At 36.2% G+C, this 15,735-nt stretch overlaps 1 protein-coding gene across 3 annotated transcripts in view; it reads right to left on the reverse strand.

Annotated features, from left to right (window-relative positions):
* Positions 1-15,735, reverse strand: part of Uhrf2 (ubiquitin like with PHD and ring finger domains 2) — an 88,276-nt gene that overhangs the window by 8,181 nt on the left and 64,360 nt on the right. For all 3 annotated transcript variants that reach the window (XM_047524149.1, XM_047524148.1, XM_047524150.1), the window contains 4 exons: positions 11,310-11,414; positions 5,810-5,916; positions 2,168-2,330; positions 1,042-1,182 (listed from right to left, as the gene is read on the reverse strand). In XM_047524149.1, the coding sequence (XP_047380105.1) occupies positions 1,042-1,182; positions 2,168-2,330; positions 5,810-5,916; positions 11,310-11,414 (516 nt within the window). The remainder of the gene's footprint in view (positions 1-1,041; positions 1,183-2,167; positions 2,331-5,809; positions 5,917-11,309; positions 11,415-15,735) is intronic.

Here is a 15,735-nt window from a genome sequence, read left to right on the forward strand (position 1 = left end):
GAGACAGGGTCTCACTAAGTTGCTAAGGCTGGCTTTTGAATTTGTGATTCTGCTGCCTCAGCTTCTCAAGCTATGGGGATTATAGGTATGGGTCACCATGCTTAGCTTGAAAATTTTTTTGAAAATGGATTTGAGAAAGGATTTTTTGTATATTTAGTTATAAAAATAATTTCTTTGGTAATTATTTTAGCAGCTAATGGATCTCATTTAAACAATTCTATGTATTTAAAAAGAAAACAAAACAGAAACAGACTTGCACTAGAAGACACACACTCACCTGCCAGGGTGGTCAGACACTTGCCCATAGTTCAGCCCCTACACATGCAGTGTGGGCAGAGCCAGGGGAAATGACAAAGCTGGCAGTCTTTACGGGAAGCACATCAATGGGGAATGATGGGGGATGAACTCAAACCATGCTCTGACATCAGTGTTAGGGACAAAGTCTAGGGTATACAGGCAGTGAAAGGGGAATGCAGTCATACCATCCAGTATGCACACAAAACCAACAAAGTCTTTTATGGGTTAGCAGCTGAACATGGGCAAAGGGGAAAAAAAGGCAAAGCACTAAAAGTGATGACAGGGCAGGAAGCAGCTTTGTGGGGGAAGAGAGAAAAGGGGTGAGGAAAAGTGAGAAGGGTAAAAAGCAGAACACTCTTAAAAGCCACCTCCCCACCCTTCCCCTACCAGAGACATACCCACTGTGCCCTCTAGGATAGATGTGTGACCTCAAGTCTTCCTAAACTGAAATTTCATGAATCCCTTTTCTTCATACTTCAAATCATTTCCAAATACAATTGGAAATATTTCATTTTTCATTGACAAGTTCAGTTTTTCCCAAGTACAACCCTTGGTCCTAGGGTAGTTTGACAACTGGGATGACACTTTCTTACTTCTTTTGCATCTATATACTTGCATGATCTTATTCCTCACCCCTTATATTCCACCGATCAATTGCTATGAGTTAAGTCCACTGTTAGGCACATAGATAGTATAAAGGTAAACATTCTTATGAACAAGTAGCCCAGAAAAATGTAATCTAACCTGTAAACGCAGACATAATCTCCTTGATCGTTCTATTCCTTCTGAGGTCCAAGGAGCAGGTTCAACATCATCTCTTCTTAAAAGATAACGCCAAACCAAGAATCCATGGCTGGACGAAATCTCTGGCCAGTATTTCACCACCTACATCATAATATTTCAGTACGAGATTGAGATTTAGAGTTTAGATTTATTTATAATCACATCAGTGGTTTAAGTAAATTTGCCAGAATTAAGTATAACTTCAGAAGAAGATACTTGCTTTGCTGTAAGAACAGTAAATAAGTCAAGAATATTCACTAAAATATTGTTTTGATCTTGTCTTCTATTAAGATAGTACTGATGTAAGGAAATGTTGCTTAAATTTAATGTATTAACAAAATTTTGCTTATTCAATGAATTTTCCATATTAGGTAGATAATAATGGTGGCAACTGATGCCACTATTTCTAAACAAAAGATACAAATCTATTTTAATATTATAACATGTTCTGCTTTGAAAATCTATTATAATCATTAAAATCAAAAGCAGTCTTATACAAGGCCCCGGTTCAATCCCCAGCACTGCAAAAAAAAAAAAAAAAGCATTATTGTGGGTGCAGCGGTGCACACCTATATTCCCAGCAGCTTGGGAGGCTGAGGTGGCAGGATCCAGAGTTCAAAGCCAGCCTCAGCAATTTAGCAAGGCTCTAAGCAATTCAGTGAGACCCTGTCTCTAAATAAAATATAAAAAAGGGCTGGGGATGTGGTTTAGTGGGGTTAAGTGTCCCTGGGTTCAATCCCCAGTACCAAAAAAAAAAAAAAAAAAAAAAAAGCATTCTGAAAAGATATAAGAATCAACACAACATTTATAATGGCCAAATTATTTAAATGTTTATCATAGAGAATATATACTTATTTAAAAGATCTTAACCCACAATAACTGCACTTAGGAACTTCAAATAAGCTTTTTTAAAAAAAGTATCAAAGTTAATTCACTTTGTGTATCTCTTCGATTTCTAGAAAAGGTAAAAAATAACAACACTAACCCTACTTTTCCCCGTAGCCCACCCAACAGTAGTTCTTTGTAGCAGCCCTGTCTTGAAAGCCCAGGAAGAATGACTAACAAGATGTCATGCCAGATAGAGCACCTTATAAATGCCATCATATCTGTTGCCTTCTTCAGGAGCATATTTGCTGATCTTCCTCCCTTTAAAACTGCGTATCACTCTGACTGGCTTACCAGCTCTCCAATTCCGAGATTCTGCTCCAATTTTATCATCCAATGGAGCATCACAGTTTAGGGCCAATGCCCTAAAAAAATAAAACAAAGTCTTTATACCAAGTAATCTTTCTTCAAGTATATAATCGAGTCATTAGTTCAATTAAAAGGTGAATTATGCCTTACCTGATAGTTAAGATTCTATGATTCTTTCCATATTATTCCAGATAATAGGATTATGCTTTCCCCCACCAGCAGAGAAGACAAATCAGTTTTCTGATGTCACCCCCAAGCCAGGGGATTGGTTCTCAGATAGCCTGTAGGGTTCTTCTGAAAGTAACAACATCTGTGCCACGTATAATAGAAAACAACTAAAAATACATGGAATTTTCTTTAAATAACGTTTGTTGAAGGGAGGGAGAACGTTGGAAAACTAAAGCAAGTGATTGTTTTAATAGTTATTTTTGATAAGGGAGTGAGGCAAACTGCTGGAATAATGTAGAAAGAAATCCGGAAAAATAAATTTGTCAGTAAGGTACAAATGACCTTCCTATTTTCCACATTCCAGACAAGAAAGTCCTGAAAGTTTAAAGGATATTAAGAACAAGGGTAATAATGAGAATATTCTTTTAAGGTCTCCATAGAAAGATGAATTTAAATAAGAATGAAGAGTCAAAATGCTTGTGCTACATCATGACCTTAAAAATTTTTGACTATTTGAGATGTCACTATCAGTTACAGACAAGGAGGAACAGTGAGTTGGAATGAACATCTGACAGCCAAATTTCCTTAGTGTGTGTACTCACATAGTAGTAATAAATCAGTGAGCTAATCAGATGTTAGAAGACCTTCCTTAGGAGAACCTAATTCTACCAAAAATATTACAATTTGTTTAAAATCAGTATTCTCCTCTAAGATACCTATTTTCTAACTTAAGTGACAAGAAAACATTGAGAACACAGAGGCTCAGGAAAAAATAGTATGCCCAATCTGGTCAAATCAGATATGATATAAAATACTTTTTCAGGGCATGGTTCTTTTATGTAGTCTTAAAAAGTAAATGTTAAGACTAACATATTGAAAATCAATCTCTTGATCACAGTTATATTTTTAAAGTAAACAAGCTTAAAGTATTTTGTTTTTAAAAACAACTTGTATAGCTGTGACCAGAAAGCTTGAAGTATTTTGTTTTTAAAAAAATCTTTTATAGCTGTGGTCAGAATAAAGTTTACCAAATTATCTTTTTTTAAAGGGAGATAGATACTTTTTACAACTTTGGGAAGTAGAAGAAAATATAGCCCTTAACTCTATGGTTAGTATTATGTCTTACTTAAGGAATACTTATTAAGACATACATACTTTAACTGGGCACAGTGGTCCACACCTGTAATTCCAGTAGTTTGGGAGGCTGAGGCAGAGGATTACAAGTTAAAAGTCACACTCAGCAATTTAGCAAGGCCCTAAGCAACTTAATAGGACCCTGTTTCAAAATAAAAAATGAAAAGAGAGCTGGGGATGTGGTTCAGTGGATGGGTGCCCCTAGGTTCAATTCCTGAGAAAGAAAGAAAAGAAAAAAAGAAAAGAAAAGAAAAGAAAAGAAAAGAAAGAAAGAAAGCAGCAGCATACTTTATTTTCTTAAAGGGCTAGGATAATTACTACCTTCATTTCAATGAGTGACATGCTTTAAAGCTCAAGGAGTCTTCACTCATAATTACTGCCACCACCGACTGGCACTGTCAACTTAGTTCTGGGTTCAGGTAAGTATAAACGTCATTCAAGAATGAATGACAGATGAAACTAGGCAAAACAGCAACAAAGCTCTTCCACTACTCTATCTGTTGCTCACCCAATCATTTTCCTCTAACTTCCCTGATAAAGGGTGGCCAGATTATCTTGCTACCTTCTTCAGTTCCTTAAAGTCGAAGAGCTGGGAAGAATTAGGAATAAACTTCTCAGAAGCAAAAAAGTGTTAAACAACTTCTCAGCTGAGAAGCAAAAGAGGAATTGTTCTATATTCTGTTTGGGAAAGAGTATCCTAATGGGTTAGACCTAAAAGACTCTCACCCCAGTTTTCATGTTCCTAAGATATAGGTCTCTTTGCCCTGAAGGTCTTTACAGTCAGAAGGTGTAAAATTTAATGTTTAAAGTAGCCAAGTGAATGTTAAAGTCTACATGGTGAGTCAACCCTAAATTTTCTTCAGTTGATATTTCATTTTCACAACATTTTTATTGGTCAATTATTTTCTAAAGAGATTTTCACAATGCTTATTAGGTTTGTATGTACAAAAGCTTGAAAGGAATCTACAAATATGGGTACTGATGAAAGAAGTTTCATTCAAGTAAAATAGTCTCATTATTAACAGGAAAATATAATTTTCATATTTGACAACTTTAAAAAGTCATTTTGCACATTCAAGATATATTTTCATTGACAAATATGCATCAAACTATTTCTAACTTCTTTTAAGATCATTCTTCCTGAAGAACTGCCTTCTTGGTAGAAAAGGTCCAGCTATGGTCTGGACTCCTGCCTCAGGAATTTTTTTTTTTTTTTTTTTTTTTCACCAGCAAATCTGACCTGTCTCCTCTGCTGGTTCAGTAAAATAATCCTATTGTCAGAAATAATATACAAGACATAAAAACAGATTCTGTGTAACTTGGTATGCAATCAAGTGTTGAAATCATATTGGTATGTTCTCTACTTCACATGGTAATCAGAAATTAAGGAGACACTATTTAAAACTGAGTGATTTAGACTCAGTGAAAATACTTTTACTAGATAATGCACAAAATACTCTTAATAGGATACACAAAATTTTAATTATATGAAATGATCACAAAAATTTGGAGTGACATGTTATAATGTGATCTTTGCTGTCTGATGTTTAGGTTACTTATCTATTATTAATATTGATATGAACATGCATTTATAAAACAAAATATTATGAAATCAAATTTTCTGTTCCCATGGAGCTAGAGTGTCATTAATATTTCTACAGAATAAAGGTAGGCACAAGGTGGCTCTTCCGTAATGCCTTAAGATTTATTTTGAAAAGACCATTTGTAACTAAACAAACCTCATTTATAACACTCAAAAGGCAGCCTATGAATATAAATGCTTGAGTGCAGATCTGATTAAGTTATTTGATATTTCACTTATTTGCACATGTGGCTCCTAAACACAATACTATTTCGCATGAGTGAGTCTCCTCTAAAATGAAGTTTGTCAATTTAAAAGAAATCTGTGTTGAATAGAACATCACTTTATTTTAGCTTACAGCACAGTAAACAAGCCACCTTGTCTTCAATTTCATTTAAATTATATAGGTTCCTTTCCTTTAAAGGTATCAACATTTTAAAAAAAAAGTACAACCACATGTATTAAATAAGACTTGGAATTATGCCAATTGAAAATTAATAGTACGAAGAAATAAGTTAGAATGCTTATAATTATATGATCAATGAAATTTTAATTTCAAATCTTTATGCTCTGTAGCATAAATTATAAGTAATGACCCTACAATCAAATTTTCATACAACATCCAAATTCTAAACATCTTTATAATAGTACCTGTTCATGTTTGTTAATGTTTGATCAGCTGATGGTGCACCAATTCTTTTATTACCAGCAAGATTTTTACCACCACTTCCAGTATATGTGAATTCATCACCTCGGTCCTATAGGAGAAGATTTTTACATTAAGATACTTAAACTCAAGTATATTCCACCAATTCTCTTTTTAGAGTTAGAATGTTTGGTTAGGATATTATGAACTGACACGTTCTCTTGTGGTCTATCAAAATAATGCAAAATTCAAATGCAATCTTGTGTGTAGTACACCTTCAAGTTATATCACTTGATTTAAAGTTTCCCTTTTAAGTTATAACTTCCAACATCTCCAAACATGGATATTCTCAAGTTATATATGTAGTCAAATAATATACAGAATATTACAAGACAAGGTCTTATGGGCTGGAAATATCATAGTTCATTTAGTTCAATGTTAATAAACATATCAATACTAACTTTTTTTTTTTTTTTGCACAATACAGGGTGTTGAACTCAGGGTCTCACATCTGCTAGGCAAGGGCTACACCACTGAGCTAGACCCCCAACCCTTTTTATTTTATCTTGAGAAAGGGTCTTGCTAAATTGCCCAAGTTGGACTCAAACTTACAATACTTCTGCTTCAGTTTTCTAAGTAGCTAGGACTACAGGTCCCACCATATCTGGCTTTTATTTTTGTGGTCCCGGGGATTGAACACAGGGCCTTGCCCATGCTAGACAAATGCTCTGAGCTACACCCTCAGTCCTTACAGTCTTTATAGAGCAGTACCACTTTCACAAATACTCCATAACTGAATTCACAGCTGTCATCTATACCATACCTAAAACTTGGTGATGAATATTGACATTCTAATGTTGGTATTAAAAAATTTTAGGAGGCAAGTTTATCTTAAAACTTCATATTAGAATTCCAATAATTCATTTTCTACATTTCATACTCTGAGTTCATCTGTAATACGGTCAGGTAAAATAATCATTTTACTATTAAAAAACTTGGAAATTAATTTAAAAATTAAAGTAGTATTTAATATCTACTACATGTAAAAGAAAAATACCAAAAGAGGATATTATACCAACCAGTTGCACAATTATTTCTGTAGTAGCTAAAAATTTATAGTGTATTACTAAGTTGCTCAGTAACTCAGAAGAAGTTGAGAAAAGTAAAGTAACTATCAACACAACTGTTTTGGGGGGTGCTGGGGACTGAACCCAGAGTTGTTCAACCACTGGGCTACATCCCAGCACCTCTGCCCCCCCGCCCCCATTTTTGAAACAGGGTCTTGCTAAATTGCCAATGCTGGCCTCAAACTTGTGATCTTCCTGCTTCAGTCTTCCAAGGTGTTGTCACTGGGATTATAGACATACTCCACCACACCCAGCATCATACAACTAATTCTATCAACACTATCTAAATATTGATTTTTCTTTAATGCAAAATCACTTTAATTGGTGTTTTTCCTGATGTTTTTATCATTTTATGTACTAAATTTTTACTTGCTATGAGGTCAATTATACACCTCTGGCTTTTTTCCTTTAGATTAAAAGCCTAACTAAAACCCCGTGCTTTAAAAGTGTTTTTACTGGTCTAAAACCCTTGAATTCACTTTTTGTTGATGCAATATTGAGGTCTCTATTTAAAGAAAATAAGACATCGAGGAATTTCATCTTTAGTGTATATTATAATTGAAGGAATTCTAGTGAGTGTATCTAGAACCCCTTTTAAAAAATTGTCTCATTTAAAAAAATTAATTTTATTTACATTTTCAGTACTGGGGATTGAATTCAGGTGCTCTACCACCAAGATATATCCCCAGTCCTTTAATTTTTATTTTTAGAGACAGTTTTTGCTGCTGAGCCTGATCTGAAGTGCAATCCTCCTGCTTCAGCTTTCTGAATAGCTGGGATTACAAACACATTTCTGATAGTTCCTCAGGTAACAAATAACCAAATAATCAAGGATCAAAAATAAGAGTTGAAATTCTGTAATATTAACTCATCTGTAATTCAATGATTATAACAAAAACAACTTTATATTATCAGAGGAATAAAAAGATTTGCTAGATTCTTGAGAGTTCAGTCAACATTATTTGAGACTATTTTTCCTAAGGAAATATTATCAGCCTAAATTTGTTGCATCTCCAAGTCCATGATCCACTAACTTGTGCTCCTAGCAGGAGCCTAAATGAGGCTGCTGCCTAGGAAGAGCTCACAGAAAAAAAAGCTGTCTCTTCACAAGGGACATGATTCTGCCCCAGAGTAATGCAATTTCCCAGTCTCTCTTCTTTCAAGTTGTTGAAGCAGCTGCATGTTCCCATTCCTACCATCAACCTTATCACATAGAAGACATTCATCTTAATCTTCTCAACATCCCCCATAATCAGATAAACTATCTTAAAGCACAATTAAAACCACAATACTTTTTCCAGATACTATTAATGATTCTTTAATTCAAGTTTATGTAGAATAGAACTTCATTTTTTTGCCAGTTTCTCTTCAACAATACCCTTTTCATACCTGCAAAACTGGGTACCACTACAACTGATAATGCCTACCTTGCATACACTTACTGTGTATGTGGGGTTAATAAGCACTTTACATGTAATTAATTTAACCTTCATGTCAAGCCTATGAGCTAAGTGTGTAAACTTCATTTTACAGATCAGAGAAAGGTACCATAACATGCTTAAGGTTACAGAGCTAGGAAGAGATGGCTCCAGGACACAAACCCCAAACAGTGTGGCTCCAGAGTTTTTTTGATTGCTGAGTAAACTACTTTTCAAAACAACTGAGAAGAGGCAGATCACTTTTTAGGGTCCTTACTTTTCAAGTAAGGTCACCCAAACACGGGACACAAAAACTAGCATTTGATTAATTCTCAAGTTACTAGACTCAGTATTAACTAGTTTACCAACAGGTACTCAAGAGTTTCATGTCCATTCATCCAAAGAGAACAAAGATCACTGGTTACATGAAATTTACACCAAATTCAAGGTTTCAGAACAAAATTTCTCTCAAATGAGAAAAGCTTATTTAAGTTTCCCTTATCTATTCCTTGCCTATAATAGAGCAAAAGGTTGAAAACACTTATGCATTAATATCTGCAGGTACATCTTAGCAGGCAAACAGTCTGTATGTCATCTCAGTCCTAAAGTAAATTATTCTTTACATTTAACAGACTCAGAATTAAATATTTAACACAAATAATAACAGTTCATTTCTCCATAAATATTTTAGTGTTCAACTAGTAACTATATTCCAAAAATGGAAAAAAAAAAAAAAGGAAATAGAAACATCATTCTACCACTTAAACGTGGTACTCATTTTTAGCTTTACATGTAGTTTGCTTCATATCGTTAAGATAAGCTTCTTCTACAGAGAATATAATTACCATCTGAGTCCTTGTTATGTTTCCAGGACTACATAATTTCATATAACTCTCTTTTTAATATAAATAATGTTACTATTTTTTCTATTTGACATATGGGGAAGTTTACTGGAGTTAAATAATTTGCCCAAAGTTTCATACACAACAAATGTCAGAGTCCAGATCAAATATAACTTCCCAGATGTTAAAAAATAAATGCTAAAGAGATTCCATTTCTAGTTGGTTTTATTACAGAGTTCAAAAAGTTCTAAAGACTTTAATATACTACATAATATCAGCACTACCTCTGATGAAGATATAGCTTCAGAACATGTATATTAAAGAAGTATGCAAATGACTAATGAATATTTCCATTTTCAATGTCCTCTGCCATGTTAATATAAATATGCTGCCAAATTTGCCTATTAGAAAGCTGGCAAGCTTTGCTATTTTTGTCTAAAAGCACACCATAACTGTGCTCTATAGCTACTCTAATGCATCATAACATCCCATGAAGGCAAGCAAATAAAACAGACTGGGAGAAAATACAGGTTGAACAGCAAGAAAACAAATAATCTAATTTAAAAATGGGCAAAAAACCTGAAGAACTACACTACCAAAGAAGCTATAGAGATGACAAATAGCCAATTAATGATGTTCAACATCATCAGCCATTAGGGAAATACAAATTAAAATAAGAAAAACTGCAGGGCAAAGGGGCATGTACCTGTAATCCCAGGTGCTTTGGAGGCTAAGGCAGGTGGATCTCAAATTCAAGGCCTGCCTAGGCAATACTGAGATCCTGTTTCAACAACAACAACAACAACAACAACAACAACAAAAAAAAAAAAAGGAAAAAGCAGGACAGCACAGGCAGTGGCTAGGGACATAGCTTAGTGATAGAATGCTTCTGGGTTCAATCCCCCCAAAATCCTAAAAATGAGATAAACTACACACCTATCATTGTGGCTAAAATAAAAAGTAGCAAAAGCAGCAAATGCTGTTGCAATGCTGAGAAATTTAATCACATATACCTTGCTGATAAGAATGTAAAATGGTACACAATGTAAATGGAATGTAAAACGTTTGACAATCTTTCTTTTTCTCCCATAGCTTTATTGAGGTAAAATTCAAAAGTCTGGCAATCTTTTGAAAATAAATATGCAACAATCATATGACCTTGGAACTGTACTTCTTGACAAGAATTGTACTTCTTGTTTATCCCAGAGAAATAAGGATTTATGCTTACAGAAAAACTGTACACAAATGTTTACTATAATTTTATCCATAATAGCTAAAAATTGGAAGTAATCCAGATAATTCTTCAACAGGTGAATGGTCAAATGGTGGTACATTCATACCATGGACTAGTATTCAGCAATAAAAAGGAATGAACTATTGACATGTCGAAATCTCTAGAGAATCATCTTAAGGGAAGAAAGTCAGTACCAAAGGTTACAAACTACAAGATTCCATTTATTAAAAATAAAAAAAAATTCCCCTCCATGATGCTATTGATTAAACTAAGGGCCTGGTATATGCCAGGCAAATGCTCCATCACTGAGGTACATCCATAGTCCCATTTGTAAAAATTTCTGAAGTGACAAAATTATAAAAATGAGGAGCAGATTAATGGTTATCGGGTTGGGGAGAGCTTGAGGATCTAGTATAACTATAAAAGGGCAACAAAACAATGGAAATTGTGATAAAAATGTTCAGCATCCTTACTGTGTCAATGTCAATATCCTGGTTGTGATATTGTGCTGCACAGTTTTGTAAAATGTCACTACAGGAGGAAACTGGGTGGAGGACACAGGATGACTGCATTATTTCTAAAGCTACAATTAATTATTGTGATCTACAATTATCTCAAAGTAGTAAGTTTAATTTTTAAAAACTGAGTTCCATTGAGAATGTAGTATCCTCAGAATATTCAGTTATAAATACAAATGTGTGTGTGTGTACATGTAAAGATTAGATACTGCCAACTGATTTCCCTTATAACTGTATACAACTGATTGCTTCAATATAAAAACAATGCTTTTAAAAAGACAGTTTTTGTTGTAGCCTAGACAAAGCTTTTGTATTTTGCTGAATAATCAAGACAGATTCTAAAGAAAAGGTCATATCATGACTTACTACTTCGTCTGCAAATCCACCAGCCAGGACAAGAGAATAAGCCCCATCATTACTGCGACCATGAATTCCACCAACATGGGGCCTATGAACGCCTGCTTCGCTCACCTGTAAGATAAGTAAAATGAGTCCACATTACCTCTGAACAGATGAGTTACATTTAGAAAATTCTTTCTTATATATTTTTGGACCTTAAAAATCCAAGAGCCATGTCTCACCCAGAGTTGGATCTTTTGCTTTCTCACTTTAGTTCCTCTCCCCAAACCCCTAAAAGCACTGAGCGATAAGCCTAAAATGAGTAGGCCTAGAATTCTGAGTTTCATATTAACTATTAAATAATGAACTTCTTTTGTAACTGGAACTCCCAGCTCAACTCAGCTAAAAAGGAACTTTTCCCTCTTTATCATCTTTGTAATTATTCTCTATCCAGTTTGTCAAATCATTCTAAACCTCATACTTCTCCTGTATTCCCCCAAACCATTGGGTCACAGGGATTCACAAGGATTTACCTTCTAAATCCCTGAAATCCATTTTTTTTTCTATTTCAATTGTGCAACCTCAGTTTGAGACAGGAATGCTTATAATAGACCCTTTTTCACTGCCTCCAGTTTTAGTTATTCAAACCCACTGTATCTATGATAAACAAACTTCAAACCCATTGTATCTATCATAAACAGAATGATCCTTTTTAGAAGAATTGAGTCTGATTTTTAACTTCTTCAGAATATATTAAATGGTCTCACATTATCCAGTCCAAGTTAAGCATGTCAATCAACCTCTCTCAATCTGGCTTCTATTTTCCCAGCTGTATCTCCTGCATCTCCTTCATGGAAACTATATGCTTATACCAAAACTATTTGATGTTATTCAAATATTCTAGCTTAGTGATGCTATTCTATTTCAATGGCCTTCTGCTTTTTCTCATATATCTTGAATTCTGCCTCACTGAAACAAGTGATACTTCTTTGTTTCAAACTCCCTTAGAAAGGTATTATAATTTATCTCTTTGTCATAAGACTGCTCTTAGTCAAATAAAGGAAGCTGATATTCAAGCTTGCACAGTGAGCTTGAGAAAGATGGCACTCTAAAAGCCAACAAGAAGTTCATAAGAGCAACAGAACCTGGAAAGGCTTAGACCTTGAAAACACCCGACACTTCAGCAGGAGACGGGGCTACTTGCTTTTCCCACCTCACTAACTATGGTAAAAATAAGTCTGTTCTGTCTCTTTTTCTCTAAATGGCAAATCCATCTAATTAGCTGCTGAGGCCAACAACTTCATAATCATCTTAGACCATGTTAAAGGGATTTTTAAAGTTTGGGAATGACTTAGTGACAGACACACACACACATACTCAATGAAGCAAATAAAAATATTTATGGTATTTTATATTACACTTTTTAATGGAATTTTATCATACTTAGAGTCATAAAAATGTAAATCCTGATTACCAATTCAGCCAAAATTATGATACAACTATTTCAACAATGCAAGGACACAGTAAGTATTAAACTAAATGTTCATCTTCCCACTAATGTATGAAGGAAACAAAGTCATATAAATACATTATTTAGAAATAAGGAGGTAAAAAAAAAAAAAAAAAAAAAAAAAAGAAATAAGGAGGTAAATCCAAGGGAAATAATTAAAAATTTTATCTTTGAGAAACAGAAATGGGGATGAAAAGTAGGGGAGGTTTTAAAAAATACAAATCAATTTAACTTTTCAATCTATTTTCATGTATTATGTTATTTAATTTTAAAACTCAAAGGTCTAAGTATCAGGGTCACTGAATATAAATCCTAAATATCTCTAATTTGAAACTGCTCTAGATATTTTGTTTTATTTTTCACATTAAGTTTCCCATGATGGAACTAATATTCTGAAAAGGAAATCAGGAATAAACAAAACACAGTCTTCTTCAAGAGTAAAAGAGAAATAATTTTATTCCTGGATTAGCTGGCATTTCCTTCTGCCCAATATCTCAGCATTCATTCAGGAGAATAAACCTCAAAGAAAACACCCAAACCAAGCTTAGAGTTCAAGGACACTAAATTAGAATTTACCACATGACTTCAAGAAAAATTTATAATTTAAATATAAAATTTTTAGTAAGAAAAATTCTTTAGAAAACTGCCTAGTAATGTTAACATTAAGAGTAAATCAGAGGTTTCAAGATGGTGGACTAGAGGGTGGCTGCATTTCATGTTGCTCCAGGACTCAGGATTCAAGAAGAGGAGACACTGAGAGACTTGGGAACAACTCAAAGCTGCTGGGTCTCTCCCGTTGGGGAGGCCTCCCGGATGGGGCGATAGTCCCAGAAAGCAGGGAACTTTGTGAAGTAGAGTTGCCCAATGAGACACCCCTCCCCCCGCTGGAGCAGTGAACACGGACAACTGGGAGCATTGTAGAGGAGGCTGCTCAGTACAATGCTTGGACTCGGAGCAACCCACCGGGGCTCCAGGCGGCTACCCAGAGGAGGAGCTGCACGGCGAGCTGTTTGTACTCAGAGCGACCGCTCCTGAACACTGGGGGGCTGCCCGGAGGAGAAGGAGGAGGAGCGCGGCAGGTCGCTTGGACTCAGAGCGGCCAGACCAGAGCTCCAGGTGGTTGCCCGGAGGAGGAGGAGTGTGGTGGGTCGCTTGGACTCAGAGCGACCACTCCTGAACTCCAGGCGGCTGCCCGGAGGAGGAGGCATGCGGTGGGTCGCTTGGACTCGGAGTGACTACACCAGGGCTACGGGTAGCTGTCGGGAGGAGAAGGTGCACAGTGAGTTGCCTGGACTCGTGGCGACCGCACTGGAACTCTGGGCGGCTGCCAGGAGGAGGAGGAGGTACGTGGCGGGTCACTTGGACTCGGAGCAACCGCACGGAATACCGGGCGGCTGCCCGGAGGAAGAGGTGTGCAGTGGGTCGCTTGGACTCGGAGTGACTGTACGGGGCTCCAGGTGGCTGCTCAGAGGAGGGGCCGCATAGCCAGGCAATTAGGTGCAGAACAAGGTCCCAGGACCTACGCGACTTCTTGGTGGAAGAGCTGAACAGAGACAAGCTGAGGGGCGGAGCGAAGGTTCCAGGACTGCGGGCAGCTTCTCTGAGGAGGGGCAGCCTAAGGAGACTCGTCTACGAAGGGCGAGGCGCCCAGGCCCAGGAAGTAGGTCCGGGTCCCTGGGAACATTGCAGAGGGAGACTGCCCAGCCCAGGTGGTAGTTGTGGATTGAGGGGAACCTCTAGAAGGGGAACTGACCAGCGAGACCTCCCCACCAGGTGAGTCTTCTCTGCTGGGTGAGGTTTTCCCACAAGGACGGTAAAACCAGAAACACAGGCCCAAACAGGCCTTGCCTCAGCCCACAGCCTAGTTCCCCTTTAGATGACCATTGGTCAACAAGTGGAGCCACCTCTGTCCACTAGCAGGGAATATACCCCACCTGAAGGCCACCACCCCTAGAGAGGCAGCTTCCTTGTGTAGCACAGCATTATCACCTTCCTCTAAGACTTAAGGCTACTGAAGGCTAAGAGGGGATATACTAGAAATCTTCAGAGACATTATAAGTCAATAAAGGAAATCTGCAATATCTCAGCGGTCCACTGATACCTGAAAAATATGAGAAAACAAGGGAAGAAAATGCCCCAAACAAATCTAGATGTTACATCAATAAAATCCAATGACACAAAGGGAGTTCAGAATGTACAAAATTAAAATGATCAGGAAAGCAAATGATGAGATGAAAGAGCAAATGCAGGCACTGAAGGATGAGATAAAAGGGCAAATGCAGGCATTGAATGATCAAACCAATCGACAGTTAAAAGAGCAAAGACAGGAAGCAAGAGATCATTTCAATAAAAAGTTAGAGATATTGAAAAAAAAAACCAAACAGAAATCCTTGAAATGAAGGAAACAATAAACCAAGTTAAAAACTCCATAGAAAGTATAACCAATAGGATAGAACACCTGGAAGACAGAACCTCAGATATTGAAAACAAAATATTTAAACTTGAAAACAAAGTTGACCAGAGAAGATGGTAAGAAATCATGATTAGAATCTCCAAGAACTATGGGATATCATGAAAAGACCAAATTTAAGAATTATTGGGATTGAGGAAGGTTTAGAGAAACAAACCAAAGGAATGAACAATCTATTCAATGAAATAATATCAGAAAATTTCCCAAATCTGAAGAATGAAATGGAAAATCAAGTTCAAGAGGCTTATAGGACTCCAAATACAAAAAATTATAACAGACCCACACCAAGGCACATTATAATGAAAATACCTAACATACAAAATACAGAATTTTAAAGGCTGCAAGAGAAAAGAACCAAATTACATTCAGGGGGAAACCAATACGGATATCAGCAGATTTTTCAATCCAGACCCTAAAAGCTAGAAGGGCCTGGAACAACATTTTTCAAGCCCTGAAAGAAAATGGATGCCAAT

This window comes from Sciurus carolinensis, chromosome 14 (genome assembly GCF_902686445.1).
Source record: "Sciurus carolinensis chromosome 14, mSciCar1.2, whole genome shotgun sequence".
NCBI classification, from domain to species: Eukaryota; Metazoa; Chordata; class Mammalia; order Rodentia; family Sciuridae; genus Sciurus; species Sciurus carolinensis.